The following is a 26033-nucleotide window of genomic DNA, read 5'->3' as shown; positions in this document are numbered from 1 at the left end:
AAATAAATTTCGCTCGTTCATTGGGTGATCGGCTACACCTTTAGACAGGCAGATTGTTGGGAATAAGTATATGCAGGAACGTTCGTCCCTAATAATCTGCCCGAATATTTGCATGTGTAAATTCACCATTTGTCTCCTCCTGTTTAACCATCTTCTAAGCTGCTTTATAACCAAATCAAAGTTGAATTTTGATTTGGTCCTAAATCAGCCAGAATTTTGTTAAGAAGGGGACTGAAGACCGAGTTGTCAACCAGTCCGGCGGACTTATTAAAGAGCAGCATTCTGTACTGAAAAACACAAACTGCAGAGGCCACATAAATAAAACGAACAAACATTTTCCCCCAAAATGCATGTAAATCAATTTTAAAATCTTTACACACTATGTATCCATACAGTAATATATAATACATTTCCAAATATTTGCGTTATTTTAACAATTATACAGAGCTGCTATTGTGCATGTTTGGCGTGTATGCTTGCAAAGACCACATAAACCACAAGCTTTAATGAAGTAGCCTGAACAACAAGAAACAATACAATACATGGCTGGTCAGATATTAAAATGTGCTGCCTGTAAGGGGAATAAAAAACAGAAAACCACAAGACAGACTTACTGCATCGTCCTTTGTCTTGGTGTTATAGAATTTCAGATTAGCTGTCAGCTTCTCACAGAGTCTAGATACAGTTGTTGCTTCAATTTCACTTTCAATCTCAAATGTTTCCTGCACCGGAAAAACAAAACAGACCGTTAGACAATCCAAAAATACAAATCAGTTGCGTTTATGGAAAAATAATATAAAATCTATGTCAATCTGTAATCAAAGATGTGTCTTCCCTACCAGAAACTTTAGTGCTTTCTTCATTCTTGTTTCATCCTGTTGAAACATACACAAGTGAACAACACGGATATGAACATTTCAATATGAAAGCCATACTTAATTATTAAGTTACAACTGGCCCACAACCACCGGGAACAAACATGTTGCCTGTGTACCAATGGTAGACCCAGCCAACCCCCCACTGGCCTTCACATCAACATTCAGTAAATGCCCACTTGGCTAATCACTGCCAACCCACCTAAGTGAGTGAATGGCTGGGTAGCAATTTAAGGCATTTCCTGCATATCAAGACAGTAGCCAGAAGTAGAGCGCATCAGGGACGGTGGAAGCGTTGAAATGGCAAGCATTGCTTCATTTGTGTTTTTAAGCCACTCTGACCAAATGTCTTTGCATAGCAAATTACAAACAAACTGGTGAGCTTCTAAAGAAGCCTTAGGGCTGTTTCACACGAGCGGATGCCGTGCGTGACATCCGCTGCGTGAATGACAGCCAAGACCCGATGCAGACTGCAGAAGCACGGAGCATTAACATGACTGATAATGCTCCGTGCCTCTCTGTGATCTCTTTACTACGAAATCACAGTGAGATAAAGTGGTCACTGTGATTTTGTAGTAAAGAGATCACAGAGAGGCACGGAGCATTATCAATCATGTTAATGCTCCATGCTTCTGCTGTCCGCATCGGGTCTTGGCTGTCATTCACGCAGCGGATGTCACGCAGGGCATCTGCTCGTGTGAAACAGCCCTTAGAATTCCTTTAGCTTACTGACCCCACTGACAGATAATAATTAAGTGCACACACTTTGCCACATATATAACACACAACATATACATGTTACTTACATTCTTGTTATCATCCCACCTGGAAACAGAAAACACAATACACTACAGTTACTGGGAAATTTGTATATATTTTTTTATAAATAGACTGAAGTGAAGGTCACATTAAAAATGGAATTTCAGTAAATATACACGATGTACAAAAGTATTAGGACACACCTCTTAATCATTAAATTCAGGTGTTTCGTTCAGTCCCATTACCATAGGTGTATAAAATGCAGCTCCTTGCCACGCAGTCTGCCTTTACAAACATTTGTGAAAAAATGGGTTGTTCTAAAGAGCTCACTGAACTCCACCATGGTACTGTAATAGGATGGCAATGTTGCAAACAAGTCAGTTTGTACAATTTATTCCCTCCTAATCATTCTAGAATCCACAGTGAGTGGTATTGTTAAAAACTGGAAGTGTTTAGAAGCCAAAGTTACAGAGCAGAGTCACCCATTGCTGAGGTGCATAGTGTATAAAAGGTCACCAATACTCTTGACTGTGTGCTGGAAGATTCAAGGCATGGGTTTCCATTGCCAAGGAGCTGAATGTAAACCATCAAACACAATGCTAAGCATAGGATGGAGAGATATAAAGCACGCTGCCACTGGACTATGAAGCAGCACGCTGCCACTGGACTATGAAGCAGTGGAAACATGTTCTGGACGAGTCTGGGTTTGGCAAATGTCAGGAAAACCTTACCTGACCGACTACATTGTGCCAACTGTGAAGTCTGGTGGAGGAGAGATAATGCTATAGGGTTGTTTTTCAAGGGCTGGCCTAGTCACCTTAGTTCCAGTGAAGGGAAATCTTAATGCTTCAGTATACCAAGGCATTTTGGACAATTTTGGGTAGGCCCTTTTCTATTCCACTGTGACTGTGCAACAGTGCTCAAAGCATTGTCCTTAAAGGCATGGTTGGTAGAGTTTGGTGTGAAAGAACTTGAGTTTCCTGCAGAGAGCCCAAACCTCAACCCCCATTAAACATGTTTGGGATAAACTAGAATGGAGATTGTGACCCAGGCCTTCTCGTCCAACATCAGTGTCTGACCTCATTTCTTATACATCTTGAAGAGTATTTCTAATTCCCACAGAAACACTCCAAAATCTTGCAGAAATCCTTCCCAGAAGAGTGGAATCTCCATATTAATATCTATAGATTTAGAATGGGATATCATAAAAGCTTCTGAAGGTGTAATGTGTTAGGCGTTCCCATACTTTTGTACATATAATGCACTCATATTCAGCATAAAGTAACAATAATTTTTTTTTTTGCAGTTTGCCATCCTTCAGTTTTTTTTTACTGGAACTGTTGTATGGCTATGCCCGGTTGTCAATTTATTCATTTATTTACATGAGGAACAGCAGCTCCAGAAGTGTACTAAAGTATCTACAAACAAATTAAAATTTTTATTGCAATATTTTACAATGCTACAAAACTGAGACTAGAAAAATGCATTAGCTTCACTAGTATGTGGGCATTAACAGATCTATTCAATAACATTTGCCAATTATTATACATGCAGCATATGCCAATATTTAGGAATATGTCAGTGACATCTGCGGCCAACATTAATTTGATTCTGGTACCAGAAGGAAAGCATTTCCTTACCTTGTTTTCTTTCTCATTTCTGTTAAAAACAAAACAAAAACATTTTATTATATTACAGAATGCAAAACCTAAAAGTATACTTAGGGCATGTTTACATTATGTATTTTCCCTGCGGATTTCAGCATGGTAACTGCTGTGGATAACAACATGAAGATTAGCCCCACTGAATGTTTTAGGTCTTTACCAAATTGTGGGCACAAAAGAATATAGCTTTTAGACTGGCAATTGCTTTAAAGGGTTTTTACCACTTGCTGTGGACACATTTCGTTTTCAGACACTAGCGATCCGCTAGTGTCTGAAGTACCATACAAGCCAAGCATTATATTCCTCCGTTTTCTGTAAAAAAGCACTTTTATATTTATGCAAACGAGCCTCTAGGTGCTATGCAGGCGTCTTTTCAGCACCTAGAGGCTCCGTCTACCTTCATAAACTGCTGCCCAGCTCCTCGCTCCAGCACGCCCATCTCCTAGTGAAATCGATCCTCCCCCTGCTTCTGGCGTCCGAAATCTCGCGCCTGCGCCGTTCGTCTCTGCATTTGGCGCAGTCAATGTCTGAGCGGTCAGACATTGACTGCGCCTGCGCCGAATGCAGAGACGAACGGCGCAGGCGCGAGATTTCGGACGCCAGAAGCAGGGGGAGGATCGATTTCACTAGGAGATGGGCGTGCTGGAGCGAGGAGCTGGGCAGCAGTTTATGAAGGTAGACGGAGCCTCTAGGTGCTGAAAAGACGCCTGCATAGCACCTAGAGGCTCATTTGCATAAATATAAAAGTGCTTTTTTAAAGAAAATGGCGGAACGGAGGAATATAATACTTGGCTTGTATGATACTTCAGACACTAGCGTCTGAAAATGAAATGTGTCCACAGCAAGTGGTAGAAACCTTTTAAACAGTTGACTTAATGATTTACAGGAAAAAAAAAAAAAAAAAAAAAAAAAAAACACAAATTAAAAAGACACTCACTTTTGTCTGCTGTTCTGAGAGTCATCACAGTTTCCGTCCATATTGATGAATTAATCTGAAAAGCATTCAAAACAATGCTAAATTCTTGTTTCTCAACTGGTCACTTCTTTTGATATTGTGACCTGCTGACTTCCTGTTGCGCTGTAGACTATGTAGTGTCTGTGCTTTGTGTTGCACTCTAAGCCAGTTCACTTGAATGGGACTGAGCTACACATAGACCATGTGACCAATAAATGTGATGTCACTGGCCTGGGAAGAGGCTGCAGCACTCACCAACTGTCCCATCAAATACCGTCTATCTAGCATAAATAAAAAGCAAGTGGCAGGTAGCAGTGTGTTAGCAAAAATAAAAAGTCTAGAAACTTACCTTTCAAAATGCCTTTTGTTTCAGCCCCGTGGCTCCCGGGAACATGTTTATGGTCACGAGACTGCTGCAGCCAATGGCCTCAATGGTCATGTGTGCAAGAAGAGTACATCATCCTTGCACACGTGATCAAGAACTGGCAGTGATGTGCTGTTCTTGGACATGACAGCAGAAGCAACCTCGTGACCAAGGACAGATCCCCATCACTATCGAAGAGTATTTTGAAAAGTGAGTTAGGTTTTGTTTCTTTTATTCTTGCTAACACGTTGCTGCCTGCCACGCACTTATTAATTATGTTGGACAACCCCTTTTAAGTGCTCCTCAGCCACATATAAAAAAAAATATGAATGATTAGAAAATTAGACTGCTGGAGCGCCGCTGCCTTCTCAAACAGCTGATCGGCGGGGGGTCCCAGGTGTCGGACCCCCACCGATCAGATGCTGATGATCTATCCAGAGGATAGATAATCAGATTAAACAAACTACAGAACCCCTTTAACCCTTTCAGGACCAAGCCATTTTTTACCTTAAGGACCAGGCTATTTTTTGTAAATCTGACCAGTGTCAGTTTATGTGTGAATAACTTTAAAACACTTTTACTTATCCAGGCCGTTCTGAGATAGTTTTTTCGTCCCATATTGTACTTCATGACACTGGTAAAATTAAGTCAAAAAAAAATTTTTTTTTGCACAAAAAAAATACCAAATTTACCCAAAATTTGGAAAAATTAGCAAATTTCTAAGTTTCAGTTTCTCTACTTCTGTAATACATAGTAATACCCCTAAAAATTGTGATGACTTTACATTCCCCATATGTCTACTTCATGTTTGGATCATTTTGGGAATTACATTTTATTTTTTGGGGACGTTACAAGGCTTAGAAGTTTAGAAGCATTTTTCGGAAAATTTCCAAAACCCAATTTTTAGGGACCACTACAGCTCTGAAGTCACTTTGTGAGGCTTACATAATTGAAACCACCCAAAAATGACCCCATTCTATAAACTACACCCCTCAAGGTATTCAAAACTGATTTTACAAACTTGGTTAACCCTTTAGGTGTTGCACAAGAGTTATTGGCAAATAGAGATAAAATTTGAGAATTTCATTTTTTTGCCTAATTTTCCATTTTAACCCATTTTTTCCACTAACAAAGCAAGGGTTAACAGCCAAACAAGACTGTATCTTTATTGCCCTGACTCTGGCGTTTACAGAAACACCCCATATGTGGCCGTAAACTACTGTACGGCCACACAGCGGGGCGTAGAGTGAAAGGTGCGCCGTATGGTTTTTGGAAGCCAGATTTTGCTGGACAGTTTTTTTGACACCATGTCCCATTTGAAGCCCCCTGATGCACCCCTAGAGTAGAAACTACATAAAAGTGACCCTATCTAAGAAACTACACCCCTCAAGGTATTCAAAACTGATTTTACAAACGTTGCTAACCCTTTAGGTGTTCCACAAGAGTTATTGGCAAATAGAGATGAAATTTCAGAATTTCAATTTTTGGGCAAATTTTCCATTTTACTTTTTTTTTTTCCAGTTACAAAGCAAAGTTTAACAGCCAAACAAAACTCATTATTTATGGCCCTGATTCTGTAGTTTACAGAAACACCCCATATGTGGTCGCAAACCGCTGTATGGGCACACGGCAGGGCGCAGAAGGAAAGGGATGCCATATGGTTTTTGGAAGGCAGATTTTGCTAGACAGTTTTTTTGGGCACTATGTCCCATTTGAAGCCCCCCTGATGCACCCCTAGGTTAGAAACTCCAAAAGAGTGACCCCATTTTGGAAACTATGGGATAAGGTGGCAGTTTTGTTGGTACTATTTTAGGGTATATATGATTTTTGGTTGCTCTATATTACACACTTTTTGTGAGGCAAAGTAACAAAAAATAGAAATTCTGAAATTTCATCTCCATTTGCCACTAACTCTTGTGGAACACTTAAAGGGTTAACACAGTTTGTAAAATCAGTTTTGAATATCTTGAGGGGTGTAGTTTCCAAAATGGGGTCACTTTTTGGAGTTTCTACTCTAGGGGTGCATCAGGGGGCTTCAAATGGGACATGGTGTCAAAAATACCAGTCCAGCAAAAACTGCCTTCCAAAAACCATATGGCATTCCTTTCCTTCTGTGCCCTGCCGTGTGGCCATACAGCAGTTTACGACCACATATGGGGCATTTATATAAACTACAGAATCAGGCCAATAAATATTGAGTTTTATTTGGCTGTTAACCCTTGCTTTGTTACGGGAAAAAATTGATTAAAATGGAAAATTTCCCAAAAAATAGGTGTTTTGGCACTGTTTTTATTTTTTATTATTTGCAACGTTCATCTGACAGGTACGATTATGTGCTATTGTTATAGAGCAAGTTCCTACGGACGTGGCAATACCTAATATGTCTACCTTTTTTAATTTATCTAGGTTTTACACAATAAAATCATTTTTGAAACAAAAAAAATCATGTTTTAGTGTCTCTATAGTCTGAGAGCCATAGTTTTTTCAGTTTTTAGTCGATTGTCTCAGGTTGGGTATCATTTTTGCGGGATGAGATGACGGTTAGATTGGTACTATTTTGGGGTGCATATGACTTTTTGATCGCTTGCTATTACACTTTTTGTGATGTAAGGTAACAAAAAAATGGCTTTTTTGACACCGTTTTTATTTAATTTCTTTTACAGTGTTCACCTGAGGGGTTAGGTCATGTGGTATTTTTATAGAGCAGGTTCTTACAGACGTGGCAATACCTAATATGTCTACCTTTTTTTAATTTATCTAGGTTTTACACAATAATATCATTTTTGAAACAAAAAAAAATCATGTTTTAGTGTCTCCATAGTCTGAGAGCCATAGTTTTTTCAGTTTTTAGGCGATTGTCTCATGTAGGGGCTCATTTTTTGCGGGATGAGGTGACGGTTGGATTGGCACTATTTTGGCGTACATGTGACTTTTTTGATCACTTTTATTATCTTTTTTGGGAAGTAAGGTGGGCAAAATTTCTATTTCCTCATAGTTTTTATTTTTTTATTTTTATGGCGTTCACCGTGCGGGGAAATTAACATGATTGTTTTATAGATCAGGTCGTTACGGACGCGGCGATACCTAATATGTGTAGCGTTTTTTATTTATTTTATTTTTATTCAGTGATAAATGTTTTTTTTTTTATCTTTTACTTTTTTCACTTTTTTTAACATTTTTTTGGACCCAGACCCACTTGGTTCTTGAAGATCCAGTGGGTCTGATGTCTGTATAATACAGTACAGTACAATATACTATACAGTACTGCACTGTATTTTACTTACAGTTTGCCTGAACAGACCTATGCTTTCAGCATAGATCTGTTCAGTACCATGGACAGCAGGATGCCTGAGAAGGCATCCTGTTGCCATGGGAACCTTCCCCGTCTGTCACAACTGCGCAGACGGGGAAGGGTGAGGACGGGGCTGGCGGGGGGCTCTCTCCCTCTCCCATCGGGGGCTGCAAAGGCACAGCAGCCCCCCGATCGGAGAGGGAGGGAGCTCTCTCTTACTGTTAACCTTTTCCATACAGCGGTCCGTACGGACCGCTGTATGGAAAGGGTTAAACGGCTGACATCGCATCAACGATGTCAGCCGTTTATACCAGGGTGCCAGCAATGTGCTGGCACCCTGGTATACCCACTGTACACGAACGATTATTGAAGGGGAGGCGGGCGGGGGATCGCGATCCCGCCTGCCGCACCGCCCGCCTCCCGCACGGCCCGCAACCCTCCCCCTGCACCACCCGCCCACATAATACTATTCAGGGGTGCAGGGGGGGTAAAAAAACGTGATTTTGGTAATTTTAAAGTTTCTGATCCCTGCGGTCAGGGACCGCAGGGATCAGAAACGGCATAAAGCGCTAAAAACCGCAGGTCTGAATTGACCTGCGGTTTGAAGCAATCGCCGATAGGGGGGGGGGGTCACAGGACCCCCCTCGGCATTGACACTGGGTGCCTGGCTGTGTGTAACAGCCGGCACTCAGCGCTGTCACCATGTCTGCAGACATGGTGACAGTTTAATGCCATGACGAATATACTCGTCATGGAGCACTAACTAGCAGTGTTTTATGACGAGTATACACGTCATAGGTCGGGAAGGGGTTAAAGGATAACGATGAAGGATCTTACCAGCAACATTTCTTAACATCACTACACCAAACAAATTACCTTTCGTAAGTTGCCCTCTTTTTTTTGGGCAGTGAATCAGATTATAATACAAAGCTTCTTTCATGCAACTTCAAAACATTTATTAAAACTCAATGAAATATACCATGTACATCTTTGTTCCCTCTTCCCGTTCTATCTCCAAAGCCATTCTTCTTATGAATTGAGATTGATCTTCTTTGCTGCTGGGCTGAGCTTTTAGAACATATGGATATTCTTTTGCCTGTTTGAAAAGTGTTGCAAATTAAAATAATTGACACTTTAACTATGCCACATCAAGTGGACATTTGCACATTTACTGTAAATCACTTTTACATAGAAGTCTTTGCTTTCTGGAGGACAGCATTACATCACTAAATAACCATGTCTGTAAGCATTATAACGTAATATTGTGAAATGTTATGATTAAAGAGAAAGTACCAGTTTGGAGACAAAAAGTAACATTTTATTAGATGAATACCGTATATACTCGAGTATAAGACGAGTTTTTTGGCTCATATTTTTGTGCTCAAAAAGCCCCCTCGTCTTATACTCGAGTCTCGATTTGGCCGACCCGAAAATGCCACTGCAGCGGGCGGCTCGGCCGGCGCGTGACTGACGTCACTTAGTAAATGCCCCGCCCTCATGGCCCTATGTGTCATAGCACATATCCCCTATAACAGCGTCCTCCACAGATCCACCCCATAACAGTGCCATCCACAGGTCCCCATAAGTGTCCTCCACAGATCTCCCATAACACTGTCCTCCACAGATCCCCCACATAACAGCGTCCTCCACAGATCCCCCACATAACAGCGTCCTCCACAGATCCCCCACATAACAGCGTCCTCCACAGATCCCCCACATATGCTGCATTTCCCACCCTAGTCTTATACACGAGTCAATAATTTTTCCCATTTTTTGGGGGTAAAATTAGGGGCCCCGGCTTATATTCGGGTCGGCTTATACTCGAGTGGTAATTGCAAACAATTAGCAAAATGAGAATTTTGAGACAATTTGACAGCACTGCGAAATTTCTTTCTCTGGAAAGTACCAACTGTTTTGTGTCCAGATTTGGCAAGGATTTTTGGTCAGCAATTTAACTTGCATGTTTTATTAATTTGCTGTCTGTTGAACACAATACGAAAATCAATTCAACCATTTTCTTCATAAATTCACCAAAATAAAACCAAAAAAAGTTGCACTTGCTAGTGCATCCTAAGCTGCAAATCAGTGAAACGCAAATAGAGCTAAAAATTCCCTTACCTCCAGCCAGAAGCCTGAACTCTCTCTGTAATAAGATTTCCCTGTGTATAATGCAGCCCCACCTAGAAGACGACTTGGCTGCTTGTAAAGGGTTTATCTGCTAGAGGAGGAGGAAAGAGCTGCTGCACTACATACACACAGAGCCAGCAGCAGCTGAGGAGAAAGTGGTAGGAAATAGTGATGAGCGAGCACCAAAGTGTTCGGGTACTCGGTCCGAACACATAGCGATATTCGTGCGCTCGGCCGAGCACCCGAGTATAATGGAAGTCAATGGGAGACAACCAGGCACCCCCTGCTCGGAAGAGGGGAGGGTGCCTGGTTCATAGGAAAAGGTCTGAAAGTGATGGAAACACCTCTGAAATAGATCTGGAACAGCAGGGGGACGATGTTTGGATGCATCTTGGACTCCAATGTCGCTGCTGGGAACCATGTTGTATGCCACTTTTACAGACCGACAAAAAAATGCCAAAAATGCTCAAATGTTCTCGAATAAGTTTTTGGGGGTATCCACGTGTCGGAAATTTGGCCCCCAATTTCTTGCAATCTATTGTCTACTACAACAGGATCTTGCACAATTTTCTTGACTCTAAGAAGTTGACTAAAAGGAAGTGACCTTATCACAGATTTTGGATGGTGACTCTCAAAACGTAACAAAGTATTTTTATCTGTGGGCTTCACATATAGGTCAGTCACTAGCCTATCATTATGAATGCTATCCTGAGTGTCCAGAAACTGTATAGTTTCCTCAGAATGCGTCAATGTAAATTTGATGCTAGGATCAATGGTGTTCAAAAAACAGTGGAAGGCGATGAGGTCCTCTGCAGCGCTAACCCAAATCAGGAAAATGCTGTCGATGTAACGCCACCACCCCAGCACATGGCTGAAGTGGTGGCTCACATACACGACAGACTCCTCAAGATGTGACATGTAAAGATTTGCATAGGTCGGCGCCACATTGGACCCCATCGCGGTCCCATGTAATTGTAGGAAAAAATCATCCTGAAACAAAAAATAATTCTGAGTGAGGATAAACCTCAACAAAGTACTAAAAAATTGCTGGCAGTCAGTGCTGTATTGTGTCTTCTGTTGGACTTGTTCAATAACTTGAATACCTAGTTCATGTTCTATGGAAGTATAGAAGCTTACCACATCAAAGGAAGCCAACAGTGCCCCCTTGGGAATAAATAATCCATCGATCTTAGTCAAAAAATCATTGGTATCTCTAATGTAGGATCTAGCTGACAGGGCAAAGGGAGGCAAAATCTTATCAAGGAAGATGGCTGCTTTACAAAACAATGAATCCCTCCCCGAGACGAAAGGACGTCCCGGAGGTGAAGTCAAAGACTTATGTATTTTAGGTAAAGTGTACAGAATGGGTGTAGGCGGTTTATCACAATATAAAAAGGCAAAGATATTATCATCATTGATGCCCTTCTCCTTAGCTCCAATCAATATTTCCTTGAGCTCTCCAAGTAGCACAAACTTGGGATCATTATAGATCCTTTAATATACATTAGTATCTGCAAGCTGCAGTCTGATTTCAGCTACATAGGATCTGGTGTCCATGACCACAACCCCACCACCCTTGTCCGCGGACTTGATGGTGAGGCTGCGGTCCGAAGCCAGATCTCTAAGTGCCGCCATCTCTGCTGAAAGTCATATTGGCAAATTTAAGTGGTTGCAGCAGATGGAGTGGCGCACGCGCCGACTGCCTTTCCGGACGCCAACAGTTCCCACCAGGTTTCTTTGGCCTAATGCGATCCATTCAAAGGTTTTTAATATTTTAATTGATTTATTATTGAAACACACCTGTACACTTTACCATATTTGATTGTTAATCATGTATTTTTTGCGATTTTGCACTATATGGATTAGGGCTGCACGATATGGGAATTTTGTGCGATTGCGATTAGGGCCCTAAAAATTGCGATAATGATATGCGATGCGATATTTTAAAGGAATTGTGCTAGAGGTCTATTTGCTTGGATTTTCCCATATGAGCCGCTGACGCGGCTGGGTATGACATCGTTATGGGGATCTGTGGAGGACGCTGTTATACGGGGGGATCTGTGGAGGACGCTGTTATACGGGGGGATCTGTGGAGGACGCTGTTATACGGGGGGATCTGTGGAGGACGCTGTTATACGGGGGGATCTGTGGAGGACGCTGTTATACGGGGGGATCTGTGGAGGACGCTGTTATACGGGGGGATCTGTGGAGGACGCTGTTATACGGGGGGATCTGTGGAGGACGCTGTTATACGGGGGGATCTGTGGAGGACGCTGTTATACGGGGGGATCTGTGGAGGACGCTGTTATACGGGGGGATCTGTGGAGGACGCTGTTATACGGGGGGATCTGTGGAGGACGCTGTTATACGGGGGGATCTGTGGAGGACGCTGTTATACGGGGGGATCTGTGGAGGACGCTGTTATACGGGGGGATCTGTGGAGGACGCTGTTATACGGGGGGATCTGTGGAGGACGCTGTTATACGGGGGGATCTGTGGAGGACGCTGTTATACGGGGGGATCTGTGGAGGACGCTGTTATACGGGGGGATCTGTGGAGGACGCTGTTATACGGGGGGATCTGTGGAGGACGCTGTTATACGGGGGGATCTGTGGAGGACGCTGTTATACGGGGGGATCTGTGGAGGACGCTGTTATACGGGGGGATCTGTGGAGGACGCTGTTATACGGGGGGATCTGTGGAGGACGCTGTTATATGGGGGGATCTGTGGAGGACGCTGTTATATGGGGGGATCTGTGGAGGACGCTGTTATATGGGGGGATCTGTGGAGGACGCTGTTATATGGGGGGGATCTGTGGAGGACGCTGTTATATGGGGGGATCTGTGGAGGACGCTGTGTTGTGGGGGATCTGTGGAGGACGCTGTGTTGTGGGGGATCTGTGGAGGACGCTGTGTTGTGGGGGATCTGTGGAGGACGCTGTGTTGTGGGGGATCTGTGGAGGACGCTGTGTTGTGGGGGATCTGTGGAGGACGCTGTGTTGTGGGGGATCTGTGGAGGACGCTGTGTTGTGGGGGATCTGTGGAGGACGCTGTGTTGTGGGGGATCTGTGGAGGACGCTGTGTTGTGGGGGATCTGTGGAGGACGCTGTGTTGTGGGGGATCTGTGGAGGACGCTGTGTTGTGGGGGATCTGTGGAGGACGCTGTGTTGTGGGGGATCAGTGGAGGACGCTGTGTTGTGGGGGATCTGTGGAGGACGCTGTGTTGTGGGGGATCTGTGGAGGACGCTGTTATATGGGGGATCTGTGGAGGGCGCTGTTATATGGGGGATCTGTGGAGGGCGCTGTTATATGGGGGATCTGTGGAGGGCGCTGTTATATGGGGGATCTGTGGAGGGCGCTGTTATATGGGGGACCTGTGGAGGGCGCTGTTATGGGGAACCTGTGGAGGGCGCTTATGGGGGATCTGTGGAGGACGCTGTTATATGGGGGATCTGTGGAGGGCGCTGTTATGGGGGACCTGTGGAGGGCGCTTATGGGGGATCTGTGGAGGACGCTGTTATATGGGGGATCTGTGGAGGACTCTGTTATATGGGGGATCTGTGGAGGGCGCTGTTATATGGGGGATCTGTGGAGGACGCTGTTTTGGGGATCAGTGGAGGACTCTGTTATATGGGGGATCTGTGGAGGACGCTGTTATATGGGGGATCTGTGGAGGACGCTGTTATATGGGGGATCTGTGGAGGGCGCTGTTATGGGGGACCTGTGGAGGGCGCTTATGGGGGATCTGTAGAGGACGCTGTTATATGGGGGATCTGTGGAGGACTCTGTTATATGGGGGATCTGTGGAGGACGCTGTTATGGGGGATCTGTGGAGGACGCTGTTATGGGGGATCTGTGGAGGACGCTGTTATGGGGGATCTGTGGAGGACGCTGTTATGGGGGATCTGTGGAGGACGCTGTTATGGGGGATCTGTGGAGGACGCTGTTATGGGGGATCTGTGGAGGACGCTGTTATGGGGGATCTGTGGAGGACGCTGTTATGGGGGATCTGTGGAGGACGCTGTTATGGGGGATCTGTGGAGGACGCTGTTATGGGGGATCTGTGGAGGACGCTGTTATGGGGGATCTGTGGAGGACGCTGTTATGGGGGATCGGTAGGAGGACGCTGTTATGGGGGATCTGTGGAGGACGCTGTTATGGGGGATCTGTGGAGGACGCTGTTATGGGGGATCTGTGGAGGACGCTGTTATGGGGGATCTGTGGAGGACGCTGTTATGGGGGATCGGTAGAGGACGCTGTTATGGGGGATCTGTGGAGGACGCTGTTATGGGGGATCTGTGGAGGACGCTGTTATGGGGGATCTGTGGAGGACGCTGTTATGGGGGATCTGTGGAGGACGCTGTTATGGGGATCTGTGGAGGACGCTGTTATGGGGGATCTGTGGAGGACGCTGTTATATGGGGGATCTGGGGAGGACGCTGTTATGGGGGATCTGTGGAGGACGCTGTTATGGGGGATCTGTGGAGGACGCTGTTATGGGGGATCTGTGGAGGACGCTGTTGTGGGGATCTGTGGAGGATGCTGTTATGGGGGATCTGTGGAGGACGCTGTTATATGGGGGATCTGTGGAGGACGCTGTGTTGTGGGGGATCTGTGGAGGACGCTGTTATATGGGGGATCTGTGGAGGACGCTGTTATATGGGGGATCTGTGGAGGACGCTGTTATATGGGGGATCTGTGGAGGACGCTGTGTTGTGGGGGATCTGTGGAGGACGCTGTGTTGTGGGGGATCTGTGGAGGACGCTGTGTTGTGGGGGATCTGTGGAGGACGCTGTGTTGTGGGGGATCTGTGGAGGACGCTGTGTGGTGGGGGATCTGTGGAGGACGCTGTGTGGTGGGGGATCTGTGGAGGACGCTGTGTTGTGGGGGATCTGTGGAGGACGCTGTTATGGGGGACCTGTGGAGGGCGCTTATGGGGGATCTGTGGAGGGCGCTTATGGGGGATCTGTGGAGGACTCTGTTATGGGGGATCTGTGGAGGACGCTGTTATGGGGGATCTGTGGAGGACGCTGTTATGGGGGATCTGTGGAGGACGCTGTTATGGGGGATCTGTGGAGGACGCTGTTATGGGGGATCTGTAGAGGACGCTGTGACTTCTTGGACAGAACAGCACAGGTGGAAGTGACTTTAAGCACTATACTAGCATCTTTTGATGTGGTTAGCCTCTACACCTCTATCAATCATGATAGGGGTGTGGAGGCTGTCAGAAGGTGTATGGTGAAGACGCAGTATACTGACGAATGTAAAGAGTTCATCATTGACCTGCTTGGTGTAGTGTTGAGATACAATTATTTTGCTTTCCAAGATGGCTACTACCTACAATTGCGAGGAACCGCAATGGGTTCAAATATGGCGCCGACTTACGCCAACATTTTCATGTCGGGCCTGGAGGCGGAGCACGTCTGTGTCCCACCACTTCAACCATGTGCTGGGGTGGTAGAGATACATAGATTACGTTTTTGTCATCTGGGACGGCACAGAGAGTGAATTGGCTGAGTTCCACAAGTTTTTTTTTTAACAAAATGGATCCAGAGATCCAATTTACTGAAACAATAAACAGATTTTCAGACTCCAGCACTCACTTTTTTTTGAAGTTTCAAGTTCTCCGGCTTTATTTGTCAAAAGTGCACAGATAATACAAGGTTCAATTCTCATAGGTGTAGGCTGTTGACGCGTTTCGAAAGTTCTTATTCGTAACATTCGTAACACTGTTACGAATAAGAACTTTCGAAACGCGTCAACAGCCTACACCTATGAGAATTGAACCTTGTATTATCTGTGCACTTTTGACAAATAAAGCCGGAGAACTTGAAACTTCAAAAAAAAAGTGAGTGCTGGAGTCTGAAAATCTGTTTATTGTTTCTGTATACCTGCAAAGGAGTTTTTGGAAAAAACTAAGACACCGGGCACGCGGATATAAATACCATTTAAAGAAAAAAAAGTGAGCCGGTATCTCTACTTACATGTTTAATCCAATTTACTCTCACGCACTCCACCGAGCAGGTTCAATTTCTGGACACCATGGTCAAGAAGCAGGATACCGGACTAGTGACTGATTTGTTCACTAAGCCGACAGACTGCAACAAATTACTGAGATTTGAGAGCTGCCATCCGCGGTCCATGGTGAAATCACTGCCACGGAGTGAGTTTCTCCGTGTGCAGCGGATTGTGAAAGATCCACAACTAAGGATGAAGAGACTGTCAGAAATGGCTGACAAATTTACCAACAGAGGGTATCCAAAAAAATTGGTCCAGAGACACTTGGACGACTTGGAGCCCAAGGGTCCCAAGGTAGTTAGTAAGCAAGTTAGAGTGTCAATCATTTCTACATACACTGAGGGCAGTTACCAGATGTTATTATGAGGCACTGGAGTGGTCTATATTGAATAGCAATTTTGGTAATGTTAAAGAATTTGCTGTACCCCCCCCCCCCCCTAATGTCATATAGGAGAACTGACTATGAGATAAATTGGTCAGGGCAGAGGTAGCTGGAGACAGGGCCTCCGTTCAAACCTCTATAGGTCGTAAAAAGTATGGATGCTATCCGTGCTTGAATTGCGTGAATTGTAGCTATATGCTTAGGGGAGAAATTCATGCACCCTGTATTGAATACACAGTTTGAAATACGACACTTTCTTACATGTGATAGTTCATTTGTCGTCTATCTTCTGTCCTGCCCCTGTAATCTCCTTTATGCAGGGGAAACTCTCTGTGATGTCAAGACGAGAAAGAACTATCACAGGTACTCCATTCGTCAAAAACGGAGGGACCTCCCTGTGCCCAAGGATTTTGTAGAAGCTGGACACAGAGAAGGACCTTAAGTTCAGGGTGATAGATCATATTCCTCCACTCAAAAGGGGAGGTAATAGGGAGAGATTATTAAAGCAGTGAGATAATGTGGATTTATAGGTTATGCACATTGAAGCCTGATGGCCTTAATGCAGAATGTAGAATGTAGATGGGAATTCTGTGGATAGAGTGTTCGGTCAGCTCATCATGCATGGGGGGTCTGAACGGTCTTGTCTGGTGTGGGGGATGTACAATAGTGCTAATTTGAACTTATTGCATTTTCCAATATTTTTATATATCTCTTGTTTGTTTCAGAGATTCTTTGGACAAGCCTAATGACCCTTTGTCTACTGTAGTGGACGATGCCATGGATGAACTCTCTGAGCCCGCTAGTGTGGTAGTGACTATCGTGTGAAGATCTGGCGGACCCCGGCGCGTGTTTTCTGGGACGTGTAGCATGGTGCATAATGTCAAGATTGATGTAACCGGTACGATGGTGGCTATGAATGCTTGGTTCTGGCCATAAACCTTGGTGCTAGTTGGCATGTGTTTGGCGCACAATGGTTAGGTGCATGCAGATGGGAAGGGTTTATCCCATTGGAGCTGCACCAGTCTAGTCTCGCAGTGTGGGGGAAAGCCAGGGACGATGTTATAGGCACCTTATGGCTGATACGTTAACCTTGGTGCCGATTGTTCCTCCCCCCCCTACACACTGAGAGGAAGATATATGTGGATTGTATGCACGATGTGTCGGTCCCGATGCCCCCGCTGTTGTCCACACCGGGATGTTTATCCCATGTTACCATGGTCACTGACACGCCCCCCCCAATGCACTGCTACTATGGCCGTGTCACATGGCTTTACCCTCCTCCCTTCACTGCTGCGCCGACGATGCGCTCCACTGCATGACGCTGCGTTCCAGGTAGCGTGCGTGGTGGCGTAGCAGCATTTGGGGGTGGGTGAGGAACGTCTGGCCTGGCGCATGAGCGGTGCAGAGAGGGGGACGCCAGCGCTGGCCGACTCGGCAGGCCCATGGGTGGTACTGTATAACACTGAAGGAAGAACACTGATAATATGGGCCTTACATTTTTATATTTGATATGTATGGATGTTACCCGAATATGTACCAGACACTGAGTGTCATGTGATGTTGTTGTTGAAGATCATGTGATTTTATTGAAAACATGTGGATTCACTAATTGCACTGTGTGTATATTGATTTGTGGGTATATATTCCCAGTAGTAAGCACTATTGTATAGCTTGACAAAGGCCTCATTGAGTAGGCCGAAACGTTGCTGGGAATAAAGTTTTGGGGTCTTCACCCTGTCACCGAAAGTGCTGCCTCGTTATTTGGAGAGTACGTATTGTGGAGGAGAAGCCGACCCCTGTGAGGAATTGCACCCAGTACACGTGGTCTGACTGTGCTGCTGCGGTATTTGTGAGTTTATGTATGTATAGAGATAGAGATAGCTAGATAGAGATAGATAGATAGATAGATAGATAGATAGATAGATAGATATATATATATCTCTATCTATCTATCTATCTCTATCTATTAGGGCTGCACGATAAATCGAAACAATAATCGAATCGCGATAATCGCCAAATGCGATATGGCGATTTGGACGACCCGAAAATGCCGCGATTATATATAAAGGGGCCCCGCGCACATAACTGCCTTTTGCATGTAAAGTGTTTTACTAGTGTGTGTGTGGGTGAAACAATCTCTCTCCTAACAGGTCCGGCCTCTGTACTCACTATGAATGCAATGCACTGCAGCGAGATGGCCGGCCGACGCGTGACTGACGTCACTTAGTAACGCTCCTCCCACTTCAGGAAGCAGGAGCGTTACTAAGTGACGTCAGTCACGCGCCGGCCGGCCACCTCGCTGCCGCTCGTTGCAGAGCATTGCATTCATAGTGAGTACAGAGGCCGGACCCGTTAGGAGAGAGATTGTTTCACCCACACACACACTAGTAAAACACTTTACATGCAAAAAGCAGTTATGTGCGCAGTTTAGGACACATGAGGGGGACCAGCATAAGATGCTTTATGTCTTAAGCTGGTCCCCCTCATGGCCCTATGTGTCCTTCACACATCCCCTGTGCCATCCACAGGTCCCCCATATAACAGCACCCTCCACAGATCCCCATATAACAGCGCCCTCCACAGATCCCCCATATAACAGCGCCCTCCACAGATCCCCCATATAACCGTGCCCTCCACAGATCCCCCATATAACAGCGCCCTCCACAGATCCCCATATAACAGCGCCCTCCACAGATCCCCCATATAACAGCGCCCTCCACAGATCCCCCATATAACAGCGCCCTCCACAGATCCCCCATATAACAGTGCCCTCCACAGATCCCCCATATAACAGCGCCCTCCACAGATCCCCCACAACACAGCGCCCTCCACAGATCCCCACAACACAGCGCCCTCCACAGATCCCCCACAACACAGCGCCCTCCACAGATCCCCCACAACACAGCGCCCTCCACAGATCCCCCACAACACAGCGCCCTCCACAGATCCCCCACAACACAGCGCCCATCGTGCAGCCCTAATATATATATATATATATATATACACACACACACACACACACACACAACCAACCCGTATTTTTTCGCCCTATAAGACGGCCCTGTTATGGGGGCACCTGTGGATGGCATGGCACTGCTATGGGGGGGGGGGGGGATCTGTGGATGACAGATAAATAGCATCTTATGCTATTTAACATCTACAGATCCCCCCCATAACAGTGTCAGACACTAGTTTTTAAATAGCAGCGGGGGCCCAGTACAGTCAATGTATTCTATTGCACCGCTCACTGTACTAATGGTATCTACTGCAACTGCAGGCAGGCAATGTTTAACTATAGATATGTTCGATTCAGCACTGAGCAACCTGTACTTACGATCATAGCAGGCTGGGCGGGCACTGGCAGCGTAACTCACTACGTCACCTGCCTGCGCCACATGCTTCATTCATAAAGTGGGTGGAGCAGGCACGTGACGTAGGAAGCTACGCTGCCAGTGCCCGCCCAGCCTGCTATGATTGTAAGTACACGCTGCTCAGTGCTGGATCGAACATATCTATAGTTAAACATTGCCTGCCTGCAGTTACAGTAGATACGATTAGTACAGTGAGCGGGGCCTGGTGCAATAGAATACAGTGACTGCACCGGAGCCCGCTGCCATTACAAAACTAGAGGCTGGCCCCCAGCCCCTCCTCGCTGATGCACACGCCTGCTACGCTGTGCAGCATGCGGTCGGCGGTGTATCAGTGTAAAAACGGCAGCATTCGCCCCATAAGACGCACTGCCATTGCGTCTTATATAGAGTGAAAAATACGGTACATCTATAATATGCATGGGCCCAAATAATGTTACAAGGCTGATATTTCTGCAGGGAAACCATTGCTAGTCTCCCATGCAGAAATAAATGTAGACAATTTTACATTTATCCAACACCATACACTAAACATAAGACCACTGCTGCCATACACAGCGCCCACCTAACACTACTATATACATATTTTTTACACAGCTCTACCACATGCCCATTACACAGATAGTTTACTATATACACATTGCACACACAGCTCTGCTACATGTCCATTACACAGATAGAACTACTGTGTGCACATTACACACAGAAAACTGTACAATAGACTGGTTACACTGACATAGCCCTGCTTTATACACACCTCCATACATAAAGTACCTCTGCATTCTCCACCAGCACAGTCCTACACAGAGCATGTGCTTCCCTAACTCCTCCCACACATATGGCTGATCACATGACTGTGACATCACCACAGGTCCTGCAACCACAATGCAGTGTTTAGTCCAGACTCTGGAGCTGCTCCTGGTGAAAGAGATGTCAGTGAGGGGTGGGACTTCTCTGGAGAGGGGCAGGGCTTCATGTGTGCCAGACCTGATACAGGGGGGTGGGGGGAGTAGGTGGGAGAGGGAGAAAATCCCTGCTCTGTAAACTCACAGAGCAGCCTGCTGTGAATAGGAAGCACAGGCTGTAGAACAAAAACGAAAAAAGATATATATAAATAGAACCAACTGGAGAAATGATTTTCTCCACAAAATAAATCTGTGTACTTTTTTTTTTTTTTTTTTTAACAAGGGAGTCCATATCCTTTAAGACCTCACAAATCTGGTATAAACTGATGAATACATGTTGGTCACTGAGCAGTAACAACTTTAGGGTACGTTGACATCTGCATTACGAAATCCAACAGGATGTTCCGGAAGAAAAATGCCTGCTTGATTTCACTGTATCCAGCACTGCCAGAACCAGTAGGATAACCACTGGATCCCTGTTGACTAAAATGGGATCAGTCCACTTTACGGCATTAATGCCAGGTTTTCGGTCATTCATGCAGCAGTTTTTGTCTGGCAGGCAGCTGGCATTTATGCTGGAACAGCATACCAGATAACATAACACTAGTGTGAACCTAGTGTCCGTGTTATTAGGGAATTTACCACATGCCCAAACTGAAGAGAAAAAAACGGATTATTTTTTAAAATAAAATACCGTATTTTTCACCCAATGCCAAAGACGACCACAAACCGGTGAGTACAGCGTCCAGAGAGCGCTGCATTCACCGCTTCCCAGTCTTCCCGTACTAATAAGCGCTTCCATAAGTGTGTCCGATAGCCAAAAAATACAGTATATCTACAATAATTGAAAGGAAGAGAATGCCTCTAAAGAAGCCAGTGCAAGACATATCTGTGCAATATTGAAAAATCTATATACAGGCATGTTTGATTTTTGCTGCTCCCCCCTTTTTTTTTTTTTTTTTTTTTTTTTTAGATACATTAGTACACATTCTGCAATTCCAGAAAAAGTTACAAATACTCACCAGATAAAGTTTTCGGTGTCCAAACCCAGCCAGATGCTCTACCATAGGGTCAACATCTGTGTCGCATTCACACAGATGACAAAAATATTTAATTTCCGATTCATTTCCTTTTTTTAAACAATATTCTAGGACATACTCCAAACCTGCAGAAATATAAAATTATCTGAAGTTATTAAGCCCAAAATGAGTAAAATGCAATAATAAATGGTCACCGAAGGTGTACATAAGCTTTAAAGAGAATTTCCAATGAAAAGACAATAAAGTGAGTTTATTTTACACTTGTAGGCAGGAAGTTTTTCTGCTCCCCACCACTCTTATAGAAAATGAATGGAGCAGCATTGTGCATGCTCTGTCTGCTGCTCCATTAAAGGGGTTGTCCAAGTTATATTTATTGATGACCTATCCTCAGGATAGGTCATCAATATCAGATCGGCAGGGGTCCAGCAGCAGGTACCCCCCCTGATCAGCTGTTTGAAGAGAAGGTGCGCTCCATGCCAGCGCTGCCGCCTCTTCATTGTTTACCTGCTCGCTGTCGCATCTTCAGCGGTGAGCAGGTGTATTTAGGTAGGAGTTGGTTGCAGAGGCGGGACACACACATATCTGACATTTATGGCGTATCCTGGCAATGAATAGAGCGATCTCTGGATCCATGTGAGGTAGAGGGCTGGTTCTAAGGACTGTATTAGATTAAAAGATCTGGCAGAGGAATGTTGGGAGGGAATAGTTCCTTCCCAGCAATCAACTGCTCGCCAGCAGAGACTGTTGCTATTACATGCAACAATCTCCTCCACAGCATGGGGAGGAGCTATCTATATGCCATCACTCGCCCCCATATTGACTAGTTGTTTACAGGCAGCAGATTGTGATTAGACACCACAATCTGCCACTCGCAAATAATGCATTTTAAACATGCTTTAAAATCTGGTTTGCCCGATGTACAAGCAAATGCTCTTTCAACGCAGGCAGTATTACACTGCCAGATAATCACTAACGAGTGTTCCTGCGAACGCTCGTTAATGTTGAACTGGCAGACAATTGGCCAGTCTAATACAGGCTTAAGTTTGTTAGAGACAGTCATGTACTATATTTACATTACTCGTGGGATAACCCCTCTAATAAGGATGGTATCCACCCTAGATAAAGTCTTAAAACCAATAATGAGATACAAAAAATGTGCATAATACAACATATTAGTGATCTAGTCCCGAAAAACATGGCCCTGCAGCTATTCTAAATATATATATATATATATATATATATATATATATCTCCTTATATTCAATACAATATGGTGCAATATCAGAATGTTTAAATATATTTTCTTGATATTTTAATAAATATGTCCCAATAACATAAAAGACGTATTTTTGTTCAGCGCGCTACAATCAAAAAATGTTCTGCACCCAATTGTGGAACCAATGAAAAAGTCAAGTAATCCCACACAAAAAATAAGACCTCACAAAGCTGCAAAAAAAAAAAAAAAAAAAAAGGAAAAAGTATTATAATATTGTATTATAAAAATACGAATACCGTGGCACTTCCATAAAGTGAGTTTGGTTGGTGGTGCGCATATATATATATATATACATACACACACACACACACACACATATACATACACACACTTTTTTTTTTTTCAAAAGCAATAGAACATAAAACCCTATAACTAAATGGTATTGGTATAATCGTAATAACCCACAGAATAAGGGTTACCTGCTATTTAAGCATAACTAGTATAAGATATTTTTACAGTGTTTTTGTTGTATAAGCCCTTGGTCAGTCTGAAAAATACAGCAAATTGCTATTTAAAATAACCCATTCCCTTTATTCCCATCCACTTCCTTTTTAGACAAAATCCCCCCGCCATTAGTAGAGCTGAATTTTTTTTTATTTGCAGTATATTTTCAATATGCAGATCTTTTGTGGTCTAGTTTTAAAGGAGGACCTTTCATGGGTTTGTAGTAAGTAAGATAAATATCTGTACCTGCGGGTTTTCTCTCCCTGGCTGTGACGCTCTGCGCTGCAATTGGACAGCGCTACAGCCAGGGAGAAGGAGACGCCCACAGAGAAAGACTGTCTCCTCCCCATTGCTCAGTATTGGCATACTGAGCGTGAGTTTTACGGGGGGCTATAACAGGCCGCAGGAGCGCTATTTTTAAAAACAAACAGGCAGGGTGGTAGCATCAGTGGGGGGAGGGGTACCCCACAGGTACAGATATTTCTCGTACATTTCATTGGGGGACACAGACCATGGGTATAGCTTAGAGGTATTACTAGGAGGGACACTATGCAAAACGAAACTCCTCCTCCTCGGGCTATACCCCCAGACACCTCCAGGAGGACTTCAGTCTTTGCTTAGTGTCCGTCCAAGGAGGTGACGCTTATTCTTCTCCTGTTTGTTATTTTTTTCTGTTTTCAGATGGGGATGCAGGTCAGCATTGCGCTTTCCTGGCCCCCGTGGAGTGTCTGCCACCGTCTTTCGACGTGTCCTGGCTACCTCCCATCCCCCCACAGAAGAAAAGTGGATCCAGGATCAACATGTCAGCTCTGGCATCCCACCAGCTGCTGGGACACCTGCTGCCTACCCTCCTCCAGAGCACTGTTCTCCTGGATTGGAGTCAGAAGTCTGAAGAGGTGCATCCCTGCTGGTCTGGACATCGAGGGAGCATGCTGAGCAGATAAGTATTGCCCAGTCCCTCCCCCTCCCTCTGTGTCTGTTTGTCTGTGGCTACCTGGGTGAGCTTGAAGAAGGATCCTGATGGGGGCACTTTCTTCATTTTGGCACTGGAGTACTGGCATCTCCTCCCCCTTAAACTGTGGGCTTTAGCGCTTCTCTCGTCAGGCCTTGGCTGCTGCGCTCTCACAGCGCCCGCCGGCAGGCCGCTCCTCCAAGGCCTCGTTAACCCCTGCTGCGCCGCGTGAGGGGAATCGGGGTGTTTGTTCTAATCGCGCGTGTGCGCTTATTTCGCGCCATGATGACGCGTTCGGGGGGGCGGAGCCTCGGCATGCCACTCTGACTCTCCTTACACCGGAGACTCTGTTTGCTCACGGCCGTGCAGCTCCTCATCTCTCTACACCGGAGACTTCTGCTAGCGTTGCCTGGGTGGTAGGAGAACAGCTTGCTCTGCTCCTGATCTTTGCAGCAACTGGTAGGAGATCTTTTACTGTGGGGTTCCATCATGCCAAAGCCTGGGGCACTTAAATCTGCCAAGGCCTCCTCTCAGGCTCTTTTGGGGTCATGCAAGGTGTGCCTTCTGCCTTTTTCTGTCTCTGGCACCTGTGACTCGTGCCCTGCTCCTGGACAGGATCAGCCTCCTTCTCTTGCTCAGCCCAGTCCTCCCTCTGCCCCTGCGGAACCGGTGGTACCCGCCTGGGCTTCCGCCATGTCTAGTGCGGCAGCGGATCTGGCCCTAGTTGCCAAGGCAGCCATGTCCTTCATGGAGCGTATGGCAGCTACTACTCCAGTGGCGTCCACCGCTCCATCTCCTCTCAGTGATTCTCACAGGGGGCGTCTGACGTCTAAGAGGCAGCGTGAGCGGCAGCATTCCTCATCAGATGACTCCGCTTCTCCCCCACGCCTTGAGGCATGCCCGGTTGACTCTCCCTCTCGTGGGGAGCGCAAATCCGAAGGGGAATTATCCGGATCGGACGAGGCCACAGAGCGGGAACCCCTGCCTAAGCTTTCCACCATGGTATCCGAATTGGTGGAGGCTGTCCGTGACACTTTTAATATCCAAGGAGATTCCACTCCCTCCACTAGTCGGGAGTTCTCCCTCTTTCCGCCCAAAAGGCCCGAATCCGCGGTGTTCCCCGTTCATGAGGAATTCACAGCGGTCATATCAAAGGCTTGGGACCGACCCAATCAGAAATTTTCGGCCACCAAGCGTATGGATACGCTTTACCCTTTCCCCTCTGACTCGGTGGAAAAGTGGACTTCTTCCCCTAAGGTAGATCCTCCGGTGGCCAGGTTGGCCAAGAACACGGCCCTTCCTGTCCTGGACGGTTCCTCCCTGCAAGATGCGGTGGACAGACGCCTGGATTCACTTTCCAAGTCCATCTTCTCTCTGGCGGGCGCTTCCCTGCGACCGGCTTTTGCGTCGGCTTGGGTTGCCAGAGCCCTTACCACCAGGATCTGATGGAACAGGGCACCCCTGCAGACACTTTGGAATTTATTCTCCAAATGTCTCAGGCTTCTAAATATCTCTGTGAGGCTTCGATGGATATCGGTTCCCTATTTGCCCGTATTTCGGCCCTCTCGGTCATTCAGCGTAGAGAGGTTTGGTTGAAGGTGTGGGATGCTGA

General features: G+C 45.5%; 1 protein-coding gene across 20 annotated transcripts in view; it reads right to left on the bottom strand.

Annotated features, from left to right (window-relative positions):
- The window catches only part of LOC122939068, a 129352-nt gene that overhangs the window by 11820 nt on the left and 91499 nt on the right, over window positions 1-26033 (bottom strand). For all 20 annotated transcript variants that reach the window (XM_044295014.1, XM_044295015.1, XM_044295016.1 and 17 more), the window contains 7 exons: window positions 21732-21874; window positions 8889-9005; window positions 4236-4290; window positions 3275-3293; window positions 1682-1700; window positions 840-875; window positions 615-722 (listed from right to left, as the gene is read on the bottom strand). In XM_044295014.1, coding sequence (XP_044150949.1) covers window positions 615-722; window positions 840-875; window positions 1682-1700; window positions 3275-3293; window positions 4236-4290; window positions 8889-9005; window positions 21732-21874 — 497 coding nt within the window. The remainder of the gene's footprint in view (window positions 1-614; window positions 723-839; window positions 876-1681; window positions 1701-3274; window positions 3294-4235; window positions 4291-8888; window positions 9006-21731; window positions 21875-26033) is intronic.

Source organism: Bufo gargarizans, chromosome 5 (genome assembly GCF_014858855.1).
Source record: "Bufo gargarizans isolate SCDJY-AF-19 chromosome 5, ASM1485885v1, whole genome shotgun sequence".
NCBI lineage: Eukaryota > Metazoa > Chordata > Amphibia > Anura > Bufonidae > Bufo > Bufo gargarizans.
This window is presented reverse-complemented; position numbering and strand designations above follow the sequence as displayed.